The sequence below is a fragment of the Nesoenas mayeri genome (genome assembly GCF_963082525.1).
Source record: "Nesoenas mayeri genome assembly, chromosome: Z".
Taxonomy (NCBI): Eukaryota; Metazoa; Chordata; class Aves; order Columbiformes; family Columbidae; genus Nesoenas; species Nesoenas mayeri.
This window is the reverse complement of record NC_137542.1, coordinates 61,410,363-61,430,851: the sequence shown is the minus strand read 5'-3', so window position 1 is coordinate 61,430,851 and position 20,489 is coordinate 61,410,363. Positions and strand designations below refer to the sequence as shown.

The window sequence follows — 20,489 nt, the reverse complement described above, 5'->3', positions numbered from 1 at the left end:
TTTCACTTCTCTGATGCATTCAGGTGATGGAGTTGGGGATATCTGCGAGTCTGATTTTGACCAGGATACAGTGATTGATCGGATCGATGTGTGCCCTGAGAATGCAGAGATCACCTTGACAGACTTCAGAGCCTATCAGACAGTGGTGCTGGACCCAGAGGGGGATGCACAGATTGATCCTAACTGGGTGGTTCTGAATCAGGTAAAAATACATCAGATCTTTCTTACGTGTCTGAGAAAGATCATTTGAAAACCACAGTAAAACTGTCTCTGTAATTGCTGGACTTCTGGCAAACAAGGGAAAGTGGAAGCTGTTGGCTGACTATTTTGCAGGAGCCATAATGGAGTAACTTTCTTCTAGCATATGATAGCTTGATGCTCCAAATAATCTAAAATATATACTGGTTATCTTGTTCTTGGTGGATTTCACTGCTGCCAAGAAGGCAGATGTGACACTGTTGTATCACTCTGTCAAAATATTTCTGTAGCAAGCAGTTTCGTGAATCCTTCCGAGAATTTGAAAGTCTAACCTGCTGTATAGCAGAGCATTTAATCCTAGATGGAGTCCAATAACTTATTTATGCTAACAAATTTTAGCCTTCAGGAGGCTAACGTGTTCTCAGTCACAAGGAATGTGCAATTCGTTCCCATTGCCAAAGTCTCTGCTAAGCCAGCTGAGATGTATACCCCTTCATTAACCCAGCCCTAGCAGTCAGTTCAATCTGGAACTCCATGATCAAACTATGAACTAAGCTCTCTTCCCTGCCCCGGTGCTTTTACTCCCCTCCAAGTCATATCTCAACTTCCGGCCAGGTTCAGTGATTTCAAGAAGAATATTGGGGTAGGGAAAGTATCAGAGTACCAGTATGGCCATTTCTGCAATGGGAAAAGAAAAATCCAGCCTGTCTGAGGGCACACAAACAACTGAAACATTTTATTACAGTTCTCATTTTAATTCAGAGCTACAAGTGTCACAGCTGTGGAAAAACAGAGGGCATGGGCGGAGGGGGTGCTAGAGGGGGGCCAGGTGAATCTGCCAGGCTTAGCCAGCCCAGCTCATCACACATGCTAAACACCCTGAATTTACTCTTACAGGGCATGGAAATTGTGCAGACTATGAACAGCGATCCTGGCCTTGCTGTTGGTATGTACCCTTTTCTGAGATTCAAGTTTTACAGCAGAAAACTTACAGCATGTGAATGCATTTTCTGCAGACTTGTTTTTAACTTGCGTGTATCCGCAGGTTACACAGCTTTTAACGGCGTCGACTTTGAGGGCACCTTTCATGTGAACACGGTGACAGATGATGACTACGCTGGCTTTATTTTTGGTTATCAAGACAGCTCTAGCTTTTATGTGGTGATGTGGAAACAGACTGAACAGACGTACTGGCAAGCGACTCCCTTCAGAGCGGTTGCAGAGCCTGGCATTCAGCTAAAGGTACTGGTTGTGGGCTCCTTGCTGGGGACACAGTGGTCACCACAGCCTGGCCATGCCACCCTGTCACCTGACTGCCATGGGCCAAGCCATTGTGCTGTGTGTTGTTCAAGCCATCGTACTGCGTGTTGGCCATGCTGCCCCACTGCTCTGCTCTCCCAGTGTCACCACTGCCAAGTCAGGCGGCTGTACCACAGCCCTGCTAATAGCACCGGTTTTTAAGGAACTTCATCTCCAGTCTTGCCCCTGCACATCAGCTGCAGCATTTAGCTTCTGCTCTCATTGTGATCTGGCTGTAATTGATCAAATTGCCTCACAGAATCACATAGAAACACAGAATGGAAGGGACCTCTGGAGATCATCTAGTCCTACCCTCCTGCTAAAGCAGGTTCACCTAGAGTAGATTGCACAGGAAAGTGTCCAGGTGGGTTTTGAATGTCTCCAGAGAAGGAGACTCCACAGCCTCTCTGGGCAGCCTGTTCCAGTGTCTGTCACCCCAGAAGATGTTTCTCCTTGTGTTTAGTTTGAGCCTCCTATGTTTCAGTCTGTGCCTGTTGCCCCTCACCTATCGCTAGGCACCACTGAAAAGTCTGGTCCCAGCTTCTTGGCACCCAGCCTTTGGGAGGATGGGACCTCTTCTACTTGATACAGGTGCTCAGTTGCTTTTCCATGCAAGCAGTGGCTGTGGTTATGCAAGAGAAGTTAGGGGCCTGTGAGAAGGAGGGAGGGTGGTTCTGCAGACCTGCTCCTCACTACAAAAAGAGTTCCTCAAAGTGACATTTCTCTGTGCTCAGCATTGGAAAATTGTATTTCTACAGGCTGTGAAATCCAAGACAGGTCCTGGTGAGCATCTCCGTAACTCCCTCTGGCACACGGGGGACACCAGTGATCAGGTCAGGCTGCTGTGGAAGGACCCCCGAAATGTAGGGTGGAAAGACAAAGTCTCCTATCGCTGGTTCTTGCAGCACAGGCCCCAGATTGGTTATATCAGGTAAGAGAGGAAAGGATAGATAAGGTGAGTACAGGTACATGTCTGCCTAAACTCTTGTTTCTCAACACCAGATTCAGATGATGGTCTGACAATTTATTATATCTCTGGGCTTTGCACTGATGAAGCCTTATAACAGGTTAGACTTTTGAAATTCAGCCTGCAGTTCTTTTCCTGGGAAAGATGATTCCAAGCTAAGCCTATTTGTGACTGAAGTTTTCTACCATCTGGCTGTTGTAGTTATGCCCTACCCTAACAAACCCTTTTCTGGCTTTAATACCTTGTTTTCCAAGCTACTACTAGCCACTGATCTGAAAAGCAATGCATTTCAAATTTCTTAATTTGGGTCTTTTAGAGTATTTTTGTTGGAATTGTGATAGTTCATTTACATGTTCTGGGATAACAGAATTAATAAAAGTTGTCCATTTAAAGGTTGTGACCGTAACTAAGATCAGGAATTATCCTGACGTGATAGATTTGAGATTACATAGCATATATGCAGAAAGTTTGTCAAAGCTATGTAATCCATTTTATTTTAAAAAATTCACCATTCAGGAGGAAGAGTTTCACTCTGCAACATCCAAATCAGCAGGAATTATACTTGTAGAATAAGGTTGATGTTAAAATGCAAAAAATTAACTGCTCTGGAATCAACAGCTCAGATTTTGAAACCTTATAATAGAACAGATATACATTTAGTTGTTCTTCAAAAAAATCAATACCCTGAGTTTGAGATGCAGTAACTTGAGGGTAAAATTATTCCGCTGTTCTGGTGCAGAGCATCATCCTCAGCAATAATTGGAGTGAGTGCGTTTGACTTTATGCTAAAATGGAATAAGAATGTCCCTGCCCATAGCAGCGGCATTGGATCTAGATGATCCTTAAAGACCTTTCCAATCCCAAACCATTCTAAGACCCTTCCAATCCCAAACCATTCTATGATTCCATGATTTATACTGTCAGTTTTTGTGTCCCAGCCACAGGGCAGTAGTGAGTAGATCTTGAGTGACAATTTTTGTTTAGACCAAGCTGTTTGTGAAGCTGCTCCATGAGCAATCTGCCTGTGGTTGCAATCTTTCTTGCCAGCCTAATTAATGCCCCCAGCAACTGGGAATGGTAGCAAAGTCAGTGTCACAAAATCCTTCAGACCCCAAAGACAGGATGCCCTGGTGGCAGAAGATACAGAGAAGGCAGAATTACTGAATGCCTTCTTTGTCTCTGTCTACTCTACTGGAGGCCATCCTGGGGAGCCCTATACCCCTGAGACCCCGGATGAAGCCAGGGCAATGGAGGAGTTTGCTTTAGTCAATGAGGACTGGGTTAGGGAGCAATTAAGTAGTCTGGACATCCATAAATCCATGGGTCCAGATGAGATGCACCCACGGGTGCTGAGGGAGCTGACTGAAGTCATTGCTAGACCGCTCTCCATCATCTTTGCCAAGTCTTGGGTAATGGAAGAGGTGCCCAAGAACTGGAGGAAAGCAAATGTCGCTCCAGTCTTCAAAAAGGGCAAGAAGGAGGACCCGGGTAATTATAGACCGGTCAGCCTTACCTCCATCTCTGGGAAAGTAATGGAATGGCTTGTCCTTGGTGCCATCTCAAGGCATATCAAGGATAAGAGGGTTATTAGGGGCAGTCAGCATGGCTTCACCAAGGGTAGGTCATGCTTGACCAACCTCATAGCTTTTTATGAGAATGTAACAAGGTGGATGGATGATGGCAGAGCAGTGGATATGGTCTACCTTGACTTCAGTAAAGCCTTTGACACAGTCTCCCACAGCATCCTCACAGCGAAGTTGAGGAGGTGTGGTCTAGACAATAGAGTAGTGAGGCGGATTGCAAACTGGCCTAAGGACAGAAGCCAAAGAGTGGTAGTCAATGGTGTGGAGTCTAGTTGGAGGCCAGTATCTAGTGGAGTGCCTCAGGGGTCAGTACTGAAGCCAATATTATTCAATATATTCATTAACGATTTAGGCAAGGGAATAGAGTGTACTATCAGCAAGTTTGCTGATGACACTAAGCTGGGAGGAGTGGCTGACACGCCAGAAGGCTGTGCTGCCATCCAGAGACCTGGACAGGCTGGAGAGTTGGGCGGGGAATAACCTGATGAAATTTAACAAGGGAAAGTGTAGAGTCCTGCATCTGGGCAGGAACAACCCCAGGTTCCAGTATAGGCTGGGGAAGGACCTATTAGAGAGCAGCATAGGGGAAAGGGACCTGGGGGTCCTGGTGGACAACAGGATGACCATGAGCCAGCACTGTGCCCTTGTGGCCAGGAAGGCCAATGGCATTCGGGGCTGTATTAGAAGGGGGGTGGTTAGTAGGTCCAGAGAGGTTCTCCTTTCCCTCTACTCCGCCCTGGTGAGACCACATCTGGAATATTGTGTCCAGTTCTGGGCCCCTCAGTTCCAGAAGGACAGGAAACTGCTGGAGAGAGTCCAGCGTAGGGCAACAAAGATGATGAAGGGAGTGGAGCATCTCCCTTATGAGGAAAGGCTGAGGGAGCTGGGTCTCTTTAGTTTGGAGAAGAGGAGACTGAGGGGAGACCTTATTAATGTTTATAAATATATAAAGGGTGAGTGCCATGAGGATGGAGCCAGGCTCTTCTCGGTGGCAAACAATGATAGGACAAGGGGTAATGGGATCAAGCTGGAACACAAGAGGTTCCACTTAAATATGAGAAGAAACTTCTTCTCAGTGAGGGTGACAGACACTGGAACAGGCTGCCCAGGGGGGTTGTGGAGTCTCCTTCTCTGGAGACATTCAAAACCCACCTAGACATGTTCCTGTGTGACCTCACCTAGATGTTCCTGCTCCAGCAGGGGGATTGGACTGGGTGATCTTCTGAGGTCCGTTCCAATCCCAAACATACTGTGATACTGTGACAGCCAGGCCTGAAGGAAACCTCTGCCAGCTCTCAGTCCACACGCTGCTGCAGTCTGTTGAGGCCAGATGCCACAGACCATAATGTGTCTAGCAAAGGTTCTCTGAGGCTTCAAGGAAGCCTAGGAAAGAGTCACTTGAGCCAGCCTCTCCCATGGAAATTTTAAAGACAACAAGTTCTGTTCTTTGTTACAGATACTTTTGAATCACCTCAGCAAATCGGGAAATAAGCTCAGAAACATAACAGGGTTATGTTTAGGGGTTTTTTGGTTTTCGTTTTTGGTTTGTTTTGTTTTCCTTATTTTATGGAAAGACACAGCAACTTTCTCTCCCTTCACCACTTGATATTTTCTTGCATGTCAGACCAGCAGTGTCCTCATCCAAACCGGAGCCCTCCAAGCCCGTCATCCTCCAGGTTGCTGACCCGGGTCCCCGGGGCTGGGGACGTGGTGCCGCCAGCGCTGCAGCTGCTCCAGCCCTCAGCACAGGCACGTGCTGGGGAGCTGGCGGGGTGCAGCTGTTCCCAGAGCTGCCTGGGAATTTGCAGATGGGTTTTCTAACAAGAAGATGTCAGATCATCAAAACTATTCCCAGAATTAACTACGGTCACATTTTTAAAGAAATCTCACAGTCAAGTTTAAGATTCCAAACAGTTTCAAACTTTGCCTATTAAAAAAAAAAAAAGAGGTTTAGCCTCAGACTTTGTGAGACACTATCCATCTGGTCTTCTTCAACCAATCTGATCTGGTTCCACCTTTCTTCTATAACAATCGACTGTGGAAATTGTCAAGAGTTAAAGCTCTCGGCCTGACTGACTGCAGGAAAAAAACATTGCAAAGCTTTTGTAGGATGTGTGAAAAAAAAACAACAAACAGCTAAATGCCCTCCCTGCCTGGCTCTTGCCAGTGTGCAGCATTACTCCAGTTCCTGCCCCAGACAGGAGCTTTTTCTCTCCAAAGCTACAGTCACCATGGATAATGAAATTACTTCCGTAATGTTGCAGGCTTGGAGATGACCTAACAGACCTTCTGTATTTTTTCATTAAGGGCAAGATTTTATGAAGGCTCTGACCTAGTGGCAGACTCTGGTGTGACTATAGACACCACGATGCGTGGAGGACGGCTTGGAGTTTTCTGCTTCTCTCAGGAAAACATTATTTGGTCCAACCTGAAATACCGCTGCAATGGTAATGTTGCTCTCACGTCATTTTAGCTAACAACTAGCAAGTGACCACAGAGAACCGGTAGTGTGGCTATTGGATTAAGCCATTTTGCATCCTTTCCTTTGCTTTTCATTTACAAGTTATTCACAGCTGTGAAACGCGTCCCCCGACACCAGCAGCACGCTGCAGCCCAGCCAGACGGGAACTAACACCTCACAGCCGCTCCTCCCAGAGCAGTCGCTCTGCTGCGCAGACTGTGCCAACTAAGTAGTATAGCTGTCATCAGAGAATTAGAAACATTATTTAAAACCAGCCAGCTGTGAGAGTTGTACACGCACAATATACTGAGGATGTAGGATGCCTTGAGGTCTGAATACAAAGCGAAATAAATCTGGAGAGCCAGTGGGATCAGTCACCAGGCGTCACTGTCACTCGTGTACTTGCTGGTTTCTCCTGTCTGTAGGAGGACAAGATCATAAAATGCCATTTCTCCCACAGAGGAATCCTTCTCAGACTCTTTGGGAGCGTGCTGGCTCACTCCCCTTGGGATAAGAGCCTCGCAGCTTAGCCCTGAGCCCCGTCTATGGAATAACTCAGACCTCAGTCACTCACGCAGAAGCTGATCAGGTCAGGGTTTGTCTGCTCTGGAAGCTGTTCGGCTAGCTTGAAGTGGGGTTGGAGGGGCTGGCCCCTTCCTTTCAGCATCAACCCCTACCTGACCAGGCAGCCTTAGGAAAATGAGTTACCAGCCAAGTTGGAATAGTTTTCCAAGCAGGAATAGATCCAAGAAGACCAACTACAGGTCTGCAGGGACACAGCTGCTGCACGGCCAGACCTGGGCTCTGTGGCCTGTTCTGGTGACGGACTCAGATTCCTGGGCACTCGGTACACCTAGGCTGATGCTTGGAGGTCGTGGATAAACAGGGGACCTTGTAGACAGTGGTGATTATAATGTAAAGTTCCTTGATAAGAGTCTCAAACAGTATGTGATTTCCCAGAAAACATGTTTCAAAGCTGCCACTGAAGTCATAGATAGTTTCCAGGCAGCGAGCAGACAGTGGCTTTGCTGCAGGCACTGCAGTAAGTCATTGAAAACCACTCAGAGAAGTCTCTGGAGTCCCCAGGAACCCCTGCTTCCATTTCAGACAAGTTCCTACATTTGTAGAAGAAGCTTAAAAAGAATTTTCGAGCCTTCCGAGAAGTAGGGATCAATAAAAAGCAAAGGACATACTCCTTTTTTTCTGTATATTGTGTGTGTTTATATAGTTAATGTATTTTTTGAGTTCAGAGTTACTTGTCCTGCATCAGGGTGGAAGCAATCAAAGTAGAGCTGTGGTAACGCAGCTGAGCCTCGGTGCTGTGGCTCCGTGTCTGGCTGCAGCTTCAGCCCTACGGTCAGCTCTGTGGCTCCTCAGATAAAATGTTCTGTGGTCTGGCAAAGGCACACGGCAAACTCAGCGCTTCAGACAGAGCTGTCGCTACTCTTGTGGCATGGACTCATCTGCAACTCCCCCCACCAGTTCTGAAGTTTTTCTACTAGTTGCTCTTGGTCCTTGTGTTCATGTTTCTGTCCCTTCTTGCAGCATGGGAAATCAACACGGGGAAGTAGAATTAGGAGACATGAGCGAGACGCTGACGCTACAAACATTTCTTGGGTGCAGAACAAGACAGCCCTTTCTGTGCCTTTCTGGGCAGCGTTTATTAATAAAAATACAAGATTGGAAGCCACAGAGATTTTGTGTGGAAATATATTTTGCAGATTGACGTGACTCCTTTATGGGCTGGTACTGCAGCACTCACTGTCTTGTTACCCTCTCTGTGCTTTTCAGTGGTGTACAGTTAAAACCGAAATCTTAATGTTTATTCTTAATGTGTAAACAAAAGAGAAGGCATGTTACCTAAAAAAAACCACAAGGGCTGGTGAGTAATTCATTAATTAAAGTGCTCCTTGATTTTGTCAGAAGAGACTGAACTTCTGCATGTTTTCTTGTTTTCAGACACCATCCCAGAGGACTTCCAAGAATTTCAAGCTCAGCAATTTGGCGTTGGGGATATTTAAGAAGGAAACGCCAACTAACATTGCTATTGCAAACAATAAAACAATATATATTTTAAATCCTTATATGATTGTTGTTGTAAGCGTGCACACTGCAGCTTGTTCTCATTGATGTGACTATGTCAGACTGTTGTTTGTTTTTTTTTTTTTTGTATAAAAGTGAAAATAAAAAGGAGATAAAATAGACTGGGGCTTCGCTTATTTTCAAATTTGCTTAAAAACAAGGGACCGGCATATGAAGGAATGACACTTTGCTTAAAACATTCTCAGGACAGTTTTTAATCTATTGCTGTTTTGGATTCAGTATTAAACAGGGTGGGGAAGAAAGTGCAATTTTTTTCTATCTATCTGGAACGTGTCAGAAACAACAGGTTGTGTCCAGGCATGAAATGGTTGGGAGCTGTCTGGCCCAGCTAAGTGCTTCTTAGTACCTTTCTAGTCCTGCTAGGAACAGATTTTATCTCCTTTAGAGCAGTTTAACTCCTGGGGAGACTTGGTGAGCTTCAGCAGACCTACACTGACCACTATTAGACCGCCCTGCCCTCCTACTCCCAGGTAACTATGAGTGACACTATCCTGTAAAAGCAAAAAAGCTGACTGCAGGGTGTTATAGTTACATCTTAGGGCTTGCGTATGGCTAAAGCCAAAAAAGACATTTGGAGGTAAATGCAGAATCACCTATATAAGGAAAGTAATCTTAACTTTTACATACACAAAGCCAGGCTTTGACCAGCTGCCCCTACTCAGAGCCAAGCTCTCTCAGCAGGGACTGCAACCGTACAGAAGTCATGAAGTTAAAAACCCAAAATATTGCTTTAAGCATTAGGAAAATAAAAGACAAAAAAAATCGTGTCACAATGCACTCTATAATTGGAAGTATAGAAGGCTTTGAATATGGTGTGCATTCCTATTACATTCTTTTTTGAAAATGGAGCTAGGAAAGGGAGGGAGGGCAAGCTCCAAGGACAGCTGGAGAAAAGGGTATTGCAGCCTGCAGGATAATTACTTCATGAAGGACAATGGTAAACTGTATTTCAGCCTGGGGGAAGGAGGAGGGAGGAAACACACAGAGGGGGAAATACAGTGAGGTTTTCAAAATCAGAAATAGCCCTGAGAAAACGAACAGCCGTGGCTCATTCTCAGCACAAGAATACGGGGGAAATGCTGAGTTAAATCATCAGGTGAGAGTATTGAAACAAACAGAAAAAGTGTCTCCTGTTCTCAATACAGTAAAAATTCTGTTAATGTCTACGGTGCTACCAAAGGCTTGGGCTATGGGAAGAGTTCTCAGCACAAGCTTGTTCCCAGCTGCCAGGGCTCTGAGAGCAGTGCAGCCCTGGGGCCTGTCCTGAGAGGGACCCCAGAGCCCCACAGCAAGGAGGGGACACAGGAGCCCACGCATTTCGCACAAGTGGTCTCCTCGCAGTGCAGACAACCGGCCTGGCCCACCCTCACCTGGCTGCAGTGTGTGCTGGTCAGGGCATGACAGCACACGTCAGCTCCATCACAGAACGTGACGGCAGCCTCTGAACTGCCGCACAGCCATCACTCCTGCAGCCAGAGCCTCTCCTCCTGCTACGGGGCCTGGCAGGGACCGCCCTGGCCGTTTGCCACACCAGTTTGCTGCCTTGGAACTTGTCCATTTCCAGGGTCCCTTCCAGCCTGCACCACGGCTGTTGGCCACTGGAGTCTGGAAGATGAGATGCAGGCTCTGGCTCTCATGTTGTCACAGGTAATTAGATGAAGCTGTGAGCTCCTTAACCTCCCCCAGCTGAAAACTTGCTCAACTGACAGCCAGAGAGACCAGTCACAGCTCTGCCGGCCAGAACTTCGTTTCAGAAGATGCTGTTGGGGCCTTACAATGGGATGTTGGAGAGCGCTACGTCTGCTGTGTTGACACACAAACTGCTGGGTAGCCTGCAAGGTCAGGAACTGCCAACTCCAGCTGTTGCATGCGAAGATTTGTCCCAAGGTCATAGTCCACTCTTGGGAAATCTCCTGCCCCCCACATTCCCACCAGAGACCATGCAGACCCTGCGTGTATGCGTTCAGATGAGCGCCTTGGACTATTGTGCAACGCAGACATAGCTCTGTTTGTGGCATCTGGCCAGCAAAGACGCTGCAATCCCACACCTCTAAAACCGAATGTGCAGTTCTCTCTTGCCCCACCGCCTGCGCAGCCAGGCTGTGCTCAGCGGGAGCCACAGCTGCAGCTGCTTTGGAGTCCAGAGTCCTGGGGCTCCTGCAGCAGAGTCTAACCTCTCACCAAAGGTTAACTCTTTCCTGTCTGCTACCAGCACCATGACAAACACACTTAGGATGCTTCCGTTCCCTAAAGACCATCTCCTAGTTTGAAATACCAGAAGAGAACATCCTGCCAGGATGCTTCAGGGTGGGGTGAAGGCAAGTGTGAGCAGACTGGTGGGAGGCTGCTGAGCACAAGCGGTCGGCTTTCGCAGACCTCAGCACCACTGGGGAGCGGCTCTCTGCTTTGCACCTTGGTTGGAAGGCACAGCCTCCCAGCTCCGTGCACCAGAATGCCCTTGTGCACCAGAGCTGTGTGGGCAACAGCAGCTGCCATTTGACCCTTTGAAACTGAGTCAGCAGTTTCTGCTAATGGCAGGGAACCCATGTCCTGGCAGAGGTCTAGTCAGCTCTGAGGCGTGGGTGCAACCGGCACCAGCAGGCAGGTTGCAAATGGAATGTGGTTGGTGTTACTATAGGCCGCCCAACCAGTGGGAGACTATTGATGGAGCCTTCTCACTACAGCTACAGGAGGCATCACACTTGCAGGCTCTTGTCCTGCTGCGGGACTTCAACCACCCCAACATCTGCTGGAAAAGTAGCACGACAAGCTGTAGGTAATCCAGGAGGCTTTCTAAGCCAGGTAATAGACCGCCCTGCCAGGGGGGATGAGATACTGGACTTGATGGTCACCAGGGCAAGTGAGCTAACTGGTGGCATCAAGGCTGGAGGCAGCCTGGGCTGCAGTGATCACACACAGAGTTCACAGTCCTGAAGGATGTGGGATGGGTGATGAGTATAGTCAGGACCCTGAATTTTGGGAAGGAAAGCCAATTTCCAGCTCTTCAAGGAGTTAGTCAGCTGGATTCCCTGGGAAACTGCCCTCAGGGACAAGGCAGCAGAACAGAGCCGGCAGATCTTTAAGGACACTTTCCAGAGAGCACAAGAGCTCTTGATCCCCAGGTGTAAGAAATGGGATAAGGAGGGCAAGAGGCCGGCACGGCTGAGTCAAGACCTGCTGGTGAAACTAAAGGGCAAGAGGGAAACGCACAGGCTGTGGCAGAGGAACAGGGGTGCTGGAAGAGCACAGGGACACTGCCGGCTTGTGCAGAGATGGGGCCAGGAAGGCCAAGGTGCAGCTGGAGATGAACTTGGCAAGGGACACAAAGAATAACAAGAAGGGCGTGTACAGGTATGTCAGCCAGAAAAGGAACATCAAAGAAAGTGTAGCCCCTGTGATGAGCAAGACTGGTAAACTGGTAACAACAGCCAAGGAGAAGTCTGAGGTAGCCAACAACTTCTTTGCCTCAGTCTTTGCAGGCGAGCTCTCTTCCCACACCTCTCGAGTGGAAAAGGAACGGCGAGAGGGGACTGGGGGAGCAAAGTCCCTCCCAGTCTAAGTGAGGATCAGGTTTGTGACCACTTAAGGAACCTGATCATACACAAGTCTCTGGGACCTGAAGAGATGCATCCCAGAGTCCTGAGGGAACTGCCTGATGCAGTTGCCAAGCCATTCTCCATGATATTTGAGAAGTCACGGCAGTCAGGTGACTGGAAAAAGGGAAACGCTGTACCCATTTTTAAAAAGGGTTGAAAGGAGAACTCTGGGAACTACTGACCTGTCAGCCTCACCTCTGTGCCTGGGAAGATCATGGAACAGATCCTCCTGGAAGCTGTGCTGAGGCACATGGAGGACAGAGAGGTGATTGAGACAGTCAGTGTGGCTTCAGCAAGGGCAAGTCCTGCCTGACCAACCAGTGGCCTTCTACAATGGAATAACTACATCAGTGGACAAAGGAAGGGCTATAGATGTCATCTGTCTGGACTTCTGTAAAGTCCCAGATGCAATCCCCCACAACATCCTTCTCTCTAACTTGGAGAGATATGGATTTGATGGGTGGACTGTTGGGTGGGTGAGGAACTGGCTGGATGGTCACACCTAGAGAAGAGTGGTCTATGGCTTAATGTCTGGATGGACACCAGTAATGAGTGATGTCCCTCAGGGGTCTGTACTGGGACTGTTTAGTATCTTCATCTATGACACAGACAGTGGGATCGAGTGCACCCTCAGCAAGTTTACAGATGACACCAAGCTCAGTGGTGTGGTTGACACACGTGAGGGACAGGATGCCATCCAGAGGGACCTGGACAAGCTCGAGAAGTGGGCCCATGCGAACCTCATGAGGTTCCACAAGGCCAAGTGCAAGGTCCTGAACCTGGGTCAGGGAAACCGCTGGTATCAATCCAGGCTGGGGGATGAAGGGATTGAGAGCAGCCCTGAGGAGATGGACTTGGGGGTGCTGTTGGGTGAAAGATTGGACATGAACCAGCAATGTGCACTCGTAGACCAGCAGGATAATCATATCTTGGGCTGCATCAAAAGCGTGTCCAGCAGATGGAAGGAGGTGATTCTGCCCCTCTGCTCTGCTCTGGTGAGACCCCACCTGGAGTCCTGTGTCCAGCTCTGGAGCCCCAGTACAGGAAAGACATGGACCTGTTGGAGAGGGACCAGAAGAGACCACCAAGATGATCAGAGGGCTGGAACAGCTCTGCTGTGAGGACAGGCTGAGAGTTGGGGTTGTTCAGCCTGGAGAAGAGAAGGCTCTGGAGAGACCTTATTGAAGCATTTCAGTACTTAAAAGGGCCTATAAGAAAGATGGGGACAGACTTTTTGGGAATGCCTGTTATGACAGGACAAGGGGTGATGGTTTTAAATTAGAGAGGATATTCAGGCTAGACATGAGGAGGAAAATCTTTCCCATGATGTTGGTGAAACACTGGCCCAGGTTTCCCAGGGAGGTGGTTGATGTCTCATCCCTGACCATCTAGGCCAGGCTGGACGGGGCTCTGAGCAACCCAATCTAGCTGAAGATGTCCCTGCTCATGGCAGGGGGGTTGGACTAGATGAGCTTTGAAGGTCCCTTCCAACGCAAACCATTGTTTGATTCCATGAAACAGGAGTCCACAACAGCCCAAATGTGGATGGTGGGAAAGGGAGACAGACCCACAGAGATGCAGCACTTTTCGTGGTGTGCATGTAGGTGTCAAATTCAGCAGCTGCTCAACCCACCATCTGAGCAGAGGAGAAGAATATTGGAGATCCTTGTTTCAAACAACTGCATGGGCCTCAGCGCTAAACTTGGCCTGGAAAATACTTTATTTGCGTTGTCAAAGGTGTCTGACATGTGTCACAGGGCTGGGTTGTGCAGAGCAGACGCCATGAACAAATCTGTGAAACCTGCCATCTTCCGAGATGACACTCTGAAGGAACACAGAAATAACATGGATAGCGAAGCCATGTAATATTACACAGGCCAACTTTGTTTGTTAGTTAAACAACATCCAGATGTCATAAACAAAAAGGTTCAACCAATTTACTTCTACTGGCTCATTAAAAATATATAAATATATGAGATAAGCAGTTAAAGTTTCTCCTAGAATGAGTTGATTTTTCAGCTTTTATATATCACGACAATTCATTTCAAACTTAAGAAAAACTTTATTGGTCCATTAAACATGGAATCTATAACAATACATTCACGCAGTATACAAAAGGAAGTGTCCATAAAAACCATTAACATGCTTTAAAAAGGCAAAGCTGTTGACTATTTTACAACTAAGATCTTACAATTCTGAAATCTTAACCAATCCTTAAAAGTCAAAGCATTACAGTTATTACAGATCACAATACTCGCAAAAAATGTTAAATAAACTAGCAAACCTCCACTTTACTGGGCTACAACACAATAAACTAAAACCACACATACACACCAAAAAAGTTCCCTTGAGATATTAAGAACCTTGGAAAAGACTAATTAAAATCCCCTCACCATTAAGAAAAAGTGTTTACATTTTGACTACTTTGCATCCAGTTTTCAAACATGGCATACGTGATACTGAACCCCACTCACTGGTGGTAAACAAAAAGCAGACAGTGAATCCACATGTTCCTAGTAAATACCTTCTCAGCTTGTATATAACAAGTTGAACAATTTTCTCTGAAAGTAATTCTCCTCACTTACAGTTTGCATGGATGTCCAACAAAAACTAAGCACCTGGACACCGGTAAGAGGAAAAATAAAGCTACGGTATGAGTTATGAGACATTGTTTCCCCATAGCTTTCCAAAATTCTTCTTGGCTTTGCACTGAGGCTTCTTTGGCAAAAGCGCGGCTGCAGTGCTCACCCCGCAGCCCTGGCGAGCAAAGCCCTGGAAGCTTTCGGCTGCTGGAGTGGTTTCAAAGCTGATTGTGGCTCTCACGGAGCCCGTGCAAACAGCTGTACCCCACGGCACTGGAAGCTATCGGAGACTGGCAAACGGGGGGCAGCCAGCGTGGCTTGTATCTGAAATAAATTCCAGCTTTTTAGAAACAACGCTATGGAACGGGTGTGCAAGGAGTTGAAACTGGGTTTGACAAAACAAAGCCGCATTCAAGGCCTACTTGAAACCTATGGAGTTTCTCTGGGCATTAGAAAGCAGCCATCATGCCAGTCTCCCAAAGTTTCTGCTTCAAACACTGCATGGTGTGTCTGCATCGCCATCCGGGGGCACTCGGGCATTCTGCCATAGGAGTGTTGGAAATGCAGAGACATACCAGTTCGCAAGCTACGTATCCTGTTAACGAGCACAAAAAGCCAAAGCTTTCTAAGCACTTGACCCCTGGCATTCCCTTGTAGAGTCATGTGAAACAGTTCAAACTACTGTTTACAAAATTGAACATGCAAAGTACAATGTCACGGTGCTGATTATGTGTTTTCCTCCCACGAGAACTTGTAAGCCACTTCAGAAAACAAGATTTCGCAGAGGAAAACCGATCTGTACAATAAGCTACGATCCTTGACTTCACTTCAACATTGCAGGTTGTCCTGCTGTAAAGAAGAAAGGACCAACAAGACCTGGCAGAGAAGTATTTGCTAGTTTCCAGCACCAAAGACATCACACTTGACAAGAAGCAGAATGGGAGCAAAGCAGGTTTACAATGCCTTTAAAAAACAAATCTGAGGAGAAAAAGGCAAATAAAATGAGGAGGAGATACAGCCTGCAAGCAAAAGACATTGCTTCTAAAGCCCAGAAGGAAAGATAAGAGCAAAATTTTAGCTGCAGATAATCTTGCTCATCTAACCACACAGGTACAGTCTCATGGTATTATGCTTCATCAGCTTCAGAAGCAATGCCTAATAGTTTATAGCATAAAATCTTTACAGCATGTTTTAAAAGCAGTCAGTGGATCACTTTGTTACCAACCTGCTCAGGGACACCCGTGGTACTGTGGGCTGCCGGCCAAAGTTCAAGCAGTACTATCTTGAGTTCTCAAATTTTCCTGATGCATTGGTCAAACCCAGAGAACTGCTAAAAAACAGCCTTTTTGCAAGTGCAATGGCTGCTTCATTAATGGCAATGTTCTAGCCCAGAAATGGCTGCACCAGTGGCTGATAAAGCAGTTATATGTGCATAGCTTACAGTCTCAAAGCGCTTCTAGACTGGTAAAAAGGTGCTAAACCACAAAATAAATAAATAAATAGACATGCAGTGTTTATGATTGTGTGAGGGGACAAATCCTCTCTCTGGACTACGCATACATTAGCAATACTGAATTACCCGTTTCAGACAAAAGTGGCCCAACCCAGCCAGGATTTACTGAATTATCCAGGCAGGTATGATCATTTTGAACCTCATGGAAATGCTCGAAGTACAAAGCTAAGAGTATCACAAACACGCAGTAACTCTGATGTGTGATCACAGTGGAGTTCCAGCTGCAACGGCTAGCTGCACACTCTGAAGAACGAGGTGGTAAACAGCAAACAAGCATGTCCATCTGCTTTCCACACGTTCTTCATACGGTGTTGTGGTCTCACTTGTCAGTCCAGCTATTTGGATTCAGGGACTTGCCCTCTGAGTCCAACCCATTGATTGACCGCAAACAAGAACCAGTCGCAATCCCAGCTCTCAGTTGCCTTCGTGAGAAAACCTAAAACTGTTCCAGTCTCAGAGAGCAGTGCAGCACTGAGGTTCCAAATGACCTTTCTTACGACCACAAATTTGGAAAAGTAGGAAAACGCCGATAAAATTGTTTTACCTTCCCAACAAAACTGACTGCTGCCAACACTGTCTGTTCCTCCAATAGTCCATTAAACGATAGCATTAGTTCAAAATCAAGTTTAACTAGAGGAAACAATACAGGACATGTACTCTAGTCTTCCTGTCTTTGTAACAACAGCTTCCTTACTTTACACAGCCCCAAAATACCAGGAGCCAGAAGTGCTGCAGCGCTCACTTATATCTGGGAACAAATTCAATCAACAACTGCGGCACAAGGCAGGACAGACACTGCAAAGCTAGTCACCTCAAGCAGAGCAGTTACCTGCTCTTCCAGGTATGGAAAGAGAAAGCTAGCTATTTACAGTTTAAATGTAAATGCAAGCAAGAACTATTCATTTATTTACAAAAGCATCAGGCTATTTGTGAGTTTTCCCAGTTCATCTTCCACTGCACGGTAATATTTGAATCAGTCTTATCCCCAGAGGTTTGTCAGCACAGATTATTCGGTCTTCCACGTGCACCACGGGTCTGTGTCTTGTAGACAGTGGTGTAATGTACAAGGCAATGTCACCCAGTCACAGGCTCAGGTCAGGTTTTCCAGTTCCAGTGCCACCTGAATTATCAGCTATCACAGCAGTAGGTATAAAGGCACTTCTTCAAAAGGTTTTACAAGGCCGTTTGTGTTAACTGTTTGTAGCCTGTGAACTAGGCCCTAGCTGAGGATATTACTAAGTAGTTGCACATGGAAGTTCACAGTACAGATTTTACAGCAAACACTAAGGCTGTAACATTTGCCTGGCCAGCAGGAAGCTATGCCTCATGGAAGAACTAGAGGCTTTGCACACCCAGGTGCCAACAGTTACCGATTCTTTAGAAAGACCTGGAGATCCATAGCTGGGCCTGGGGCCACAGCATGGACACACAGGTCCTCAAAGTTATTTTTGAGGTCTTTTTCCACAATGTTTTCTCAGAAGTAGATAAAGCAGTCTAGTCAGACACTGCCCCATCCCCACCTGCAGATCGAGATCCTTAAGGTAAATAGTTGGTGGAAGGGAAGGATGAAGGAGCAACTCAACAAGGCAAGCGCTGTGTAAAAAGAATGGACTCATGCCTCATTGTGGACTTTCCTTTTACAACCCTGTTTCCTCTGTGCAAAACCTATTTCCTTAAATACAAATATAAAAAAAGAGCACAAAGAGGTGCAGGAAGTCTTTACGCAGGCATATACTACGTACGTAAACTAAGTGTTTTCGTAAAGAAATAAGAACATCCATTGGCTAAGAAATGTATTAAGATCACCCACGTTTGTGACTGGGATGTCTGCTATCAGAACCAGAGAACAGTTACCATTCCCTACCTTATAACTTGACAGAGTGCCTGCCACCTTCTGTAGAGCTCCTTGCCCAGATTGTTCTGCTATAAAAAACATTGCTAATTTTTAAAAAAACATTCTTGGGTTCTCATAGTACAACACATATAGCACTAGAAGGTAACTCCTGAGAGCCTCTGTTCTTCAGGGAACAGCATTTGCCAAGGGAGGAGCAAGAGCCTGGACTAAACCAGCTGCAGCTCACAGCTCTAGTACGGGTTCAAGACTGTCAGAATAGCTGCTATGAGTTCAGCGCAACAACTGTTAGTCATCGTTGCGCAGTCCATAAGATCTAATCTTAGAGATGGGACAGATAAAGGTCTCTAGACTGTAAATGCATTAACAAAGGGCTTTTTCTGTTGCAGAAGGATCTGCATGGCTGGACTCCAAATGCAGGCAGAGACATACTGACGGGCCCCCATGCTAGCAGAGCTCTTGGCGAGATCAGAATCTCTCGGCACAAGCAAAAGGAAAGAAAAAACCCTGCCTCCCTCTCCAGAGCTGTTTGTTGCTTCTCTAACTCAATGTCAAAACTAAGTTTCAACTGCTTTTTACCCTAGGCGCGAACAAGGAGAAGAGCAGCAAGAGTCACCTCTGGACAGATGACTCCTTCCCTCCGTTCTAATGACATGTATTTTGAGGCCCCTAATCACTGGGGTAGGTGGTATGAAGTATACAGGACTGAAGACCTGTAGATTTCATTTGAGGTAAGAGTGCATGGGGCTGGGAAGATCACACCCCTAGGAAGCTCCAAGCAGGACAGAAGCCCTTAGATACCACAGCAACAAGGCAGCTAAAACTGGTAATGAAAACAGGAGCAGTACTGAGATCTGTTATGTCAGGATTACTCACCAGGTGTGCATTGGCCATCAATTATTGCAACAGAACAAAGAAGGCAGGCAAATATTTTTGCCATCTCATTGGCCTCTATGTTGTGCTTTTCTTTGTTCTGCAGAAAGCATTGGGTGAAGATTTAAGGCTCAATCATATTTCAAAAAAAGAACTGCTAAGTTGATTTATTTTGTTTATATCCTGCATATTTCACATTGTACATATATATATATGTATAGGGAGAGAGAGAAGACAAAACCCTTGAGACTAGCACAAGTCGTAAATTCATCCCACTAGGATGTAGATAACTATAGTGAGTTCAACCTTATTCATCATTTAGGGCATCTGAGCTGTTGTTCTACCACCAAATCATCTGCTTAAAGCAAATAAAAGTGACATTATAGGGTTTAATACTGTCAAGTCAGTCATTTGTACTAAGGCAGCTGCCGTTACATTTGTGTCATCTGGTTTTGTTGTTCTGAATGTTTACTCCACTGCTTGGAACAGAAGTTCTCCAAAAGAAGTTTAGTCTCCATTAATGGACTGGTTGGCTAAGTCCCATCCCAACAGCAAAACTAACATCAACAGAGGAGTATAAAAATATAGCAGTTAAGAAGAATACTTTCCAACCGACACACAGGCAGAAAAGGAAGATGACGCACTGTAGTCCTTTTCTGATCACCAATGCATTTAAAATACTACAAAATTAGTAATTGAAACAGAAGTGAAGATCCTGGGATACCTTCAGACAAAAGTTGAAAGAGCAGCGTAGAAAAGTAAATGAGCACTCCACTTCTAAATTTAACAGCAACTGGCAGTGCTCCTGTAATTAGCATTTTCTCAACAGCAAACATTCTGAATAAAGAATGTTCTGTATTTTAAATCCCCATGTAGTACACACAACTTGCAGTTTAAGTGAGCTGGCAAAGTTGGACAAAATTCAGAATTTAAGAATTTGTGTGTAGAAATCCCCTTCTGCTACCAACTGGACCACACCTGAACTGCATAAAATATTCAGGTGCCTTTTAAAGTTATAATAGAATAAATACTCTATTATCATTGCTACATTCCTTTCTCAATCTAGGTATACAATAATTTAATATATTTAATACTTAGATAAACAATTTTTAGTAGATGCTTTGGCAGTCAAATTCTTACATATCCTCTATTTCTACAGAAGTATTGGTATATTTTAGGAAGAAATTATCTAGATACTACTTAGAAGAATTACATGCTGTACAAATCAGCACTCCAAATTATCACTGCAACCTGTAAAAGACACAGTTACTACAAGAGTATAAAAAGGAATGCATATTTGCTAGAAGATACACAACATTCACAGGAAGGAAGGAGATACATCTGCACCATGTTTTTCTGTTTTCTTGCCAATGGAGTCAGAGAAAGATTGTCAGTGATTTGAAAAGAATTTCACTTATTCCAGTTTATGCAACAACTGTGTCTCCTACACCGCACACATCAG

General features: G+C 45.9%; 1 protein-coding gene across 1 annotated transcript in view; it reads left to right on the top strand.

Annotated features, from left to right (window-relative positions):
• The window catches only part of THBS4 (thrombospondin 4), a gene marked incomplete at its 5' end in the record, with an annotated part of 39,476 nt that extends 30,689 nt beyond the window's left edge, over positions 1-8,787 (top strand). The window contains 6 exons of the mRNA XM_080362892.1: positions 24-202; positions 1,096-1,144; positions 1,244-1,440; positions 2,256-2,428; positions 6,355-6,494; positions 8,468-8,787. Of these exons, the coding sequence (XP_080219018.1) occupies positions 24-202; positions 1,096-1,144; positions 1,244-1,440; positions 2,256-2,428; positions 6,355-6,494; positions 8,468-8,529 (800 nt within the window). The 3' untranslated portion in view covers positions 8,530-8,787. The remainder of the gene's footprint in view (positions 1-23; positions 203-1,095; positions 1,145-1,243; positions 1,441-2,255; positions 2,429-6,354; positions 6,495-8,467) is intronic.
• Positions 8,788-20,489: the final 11,702 nt, after the last annotated feature.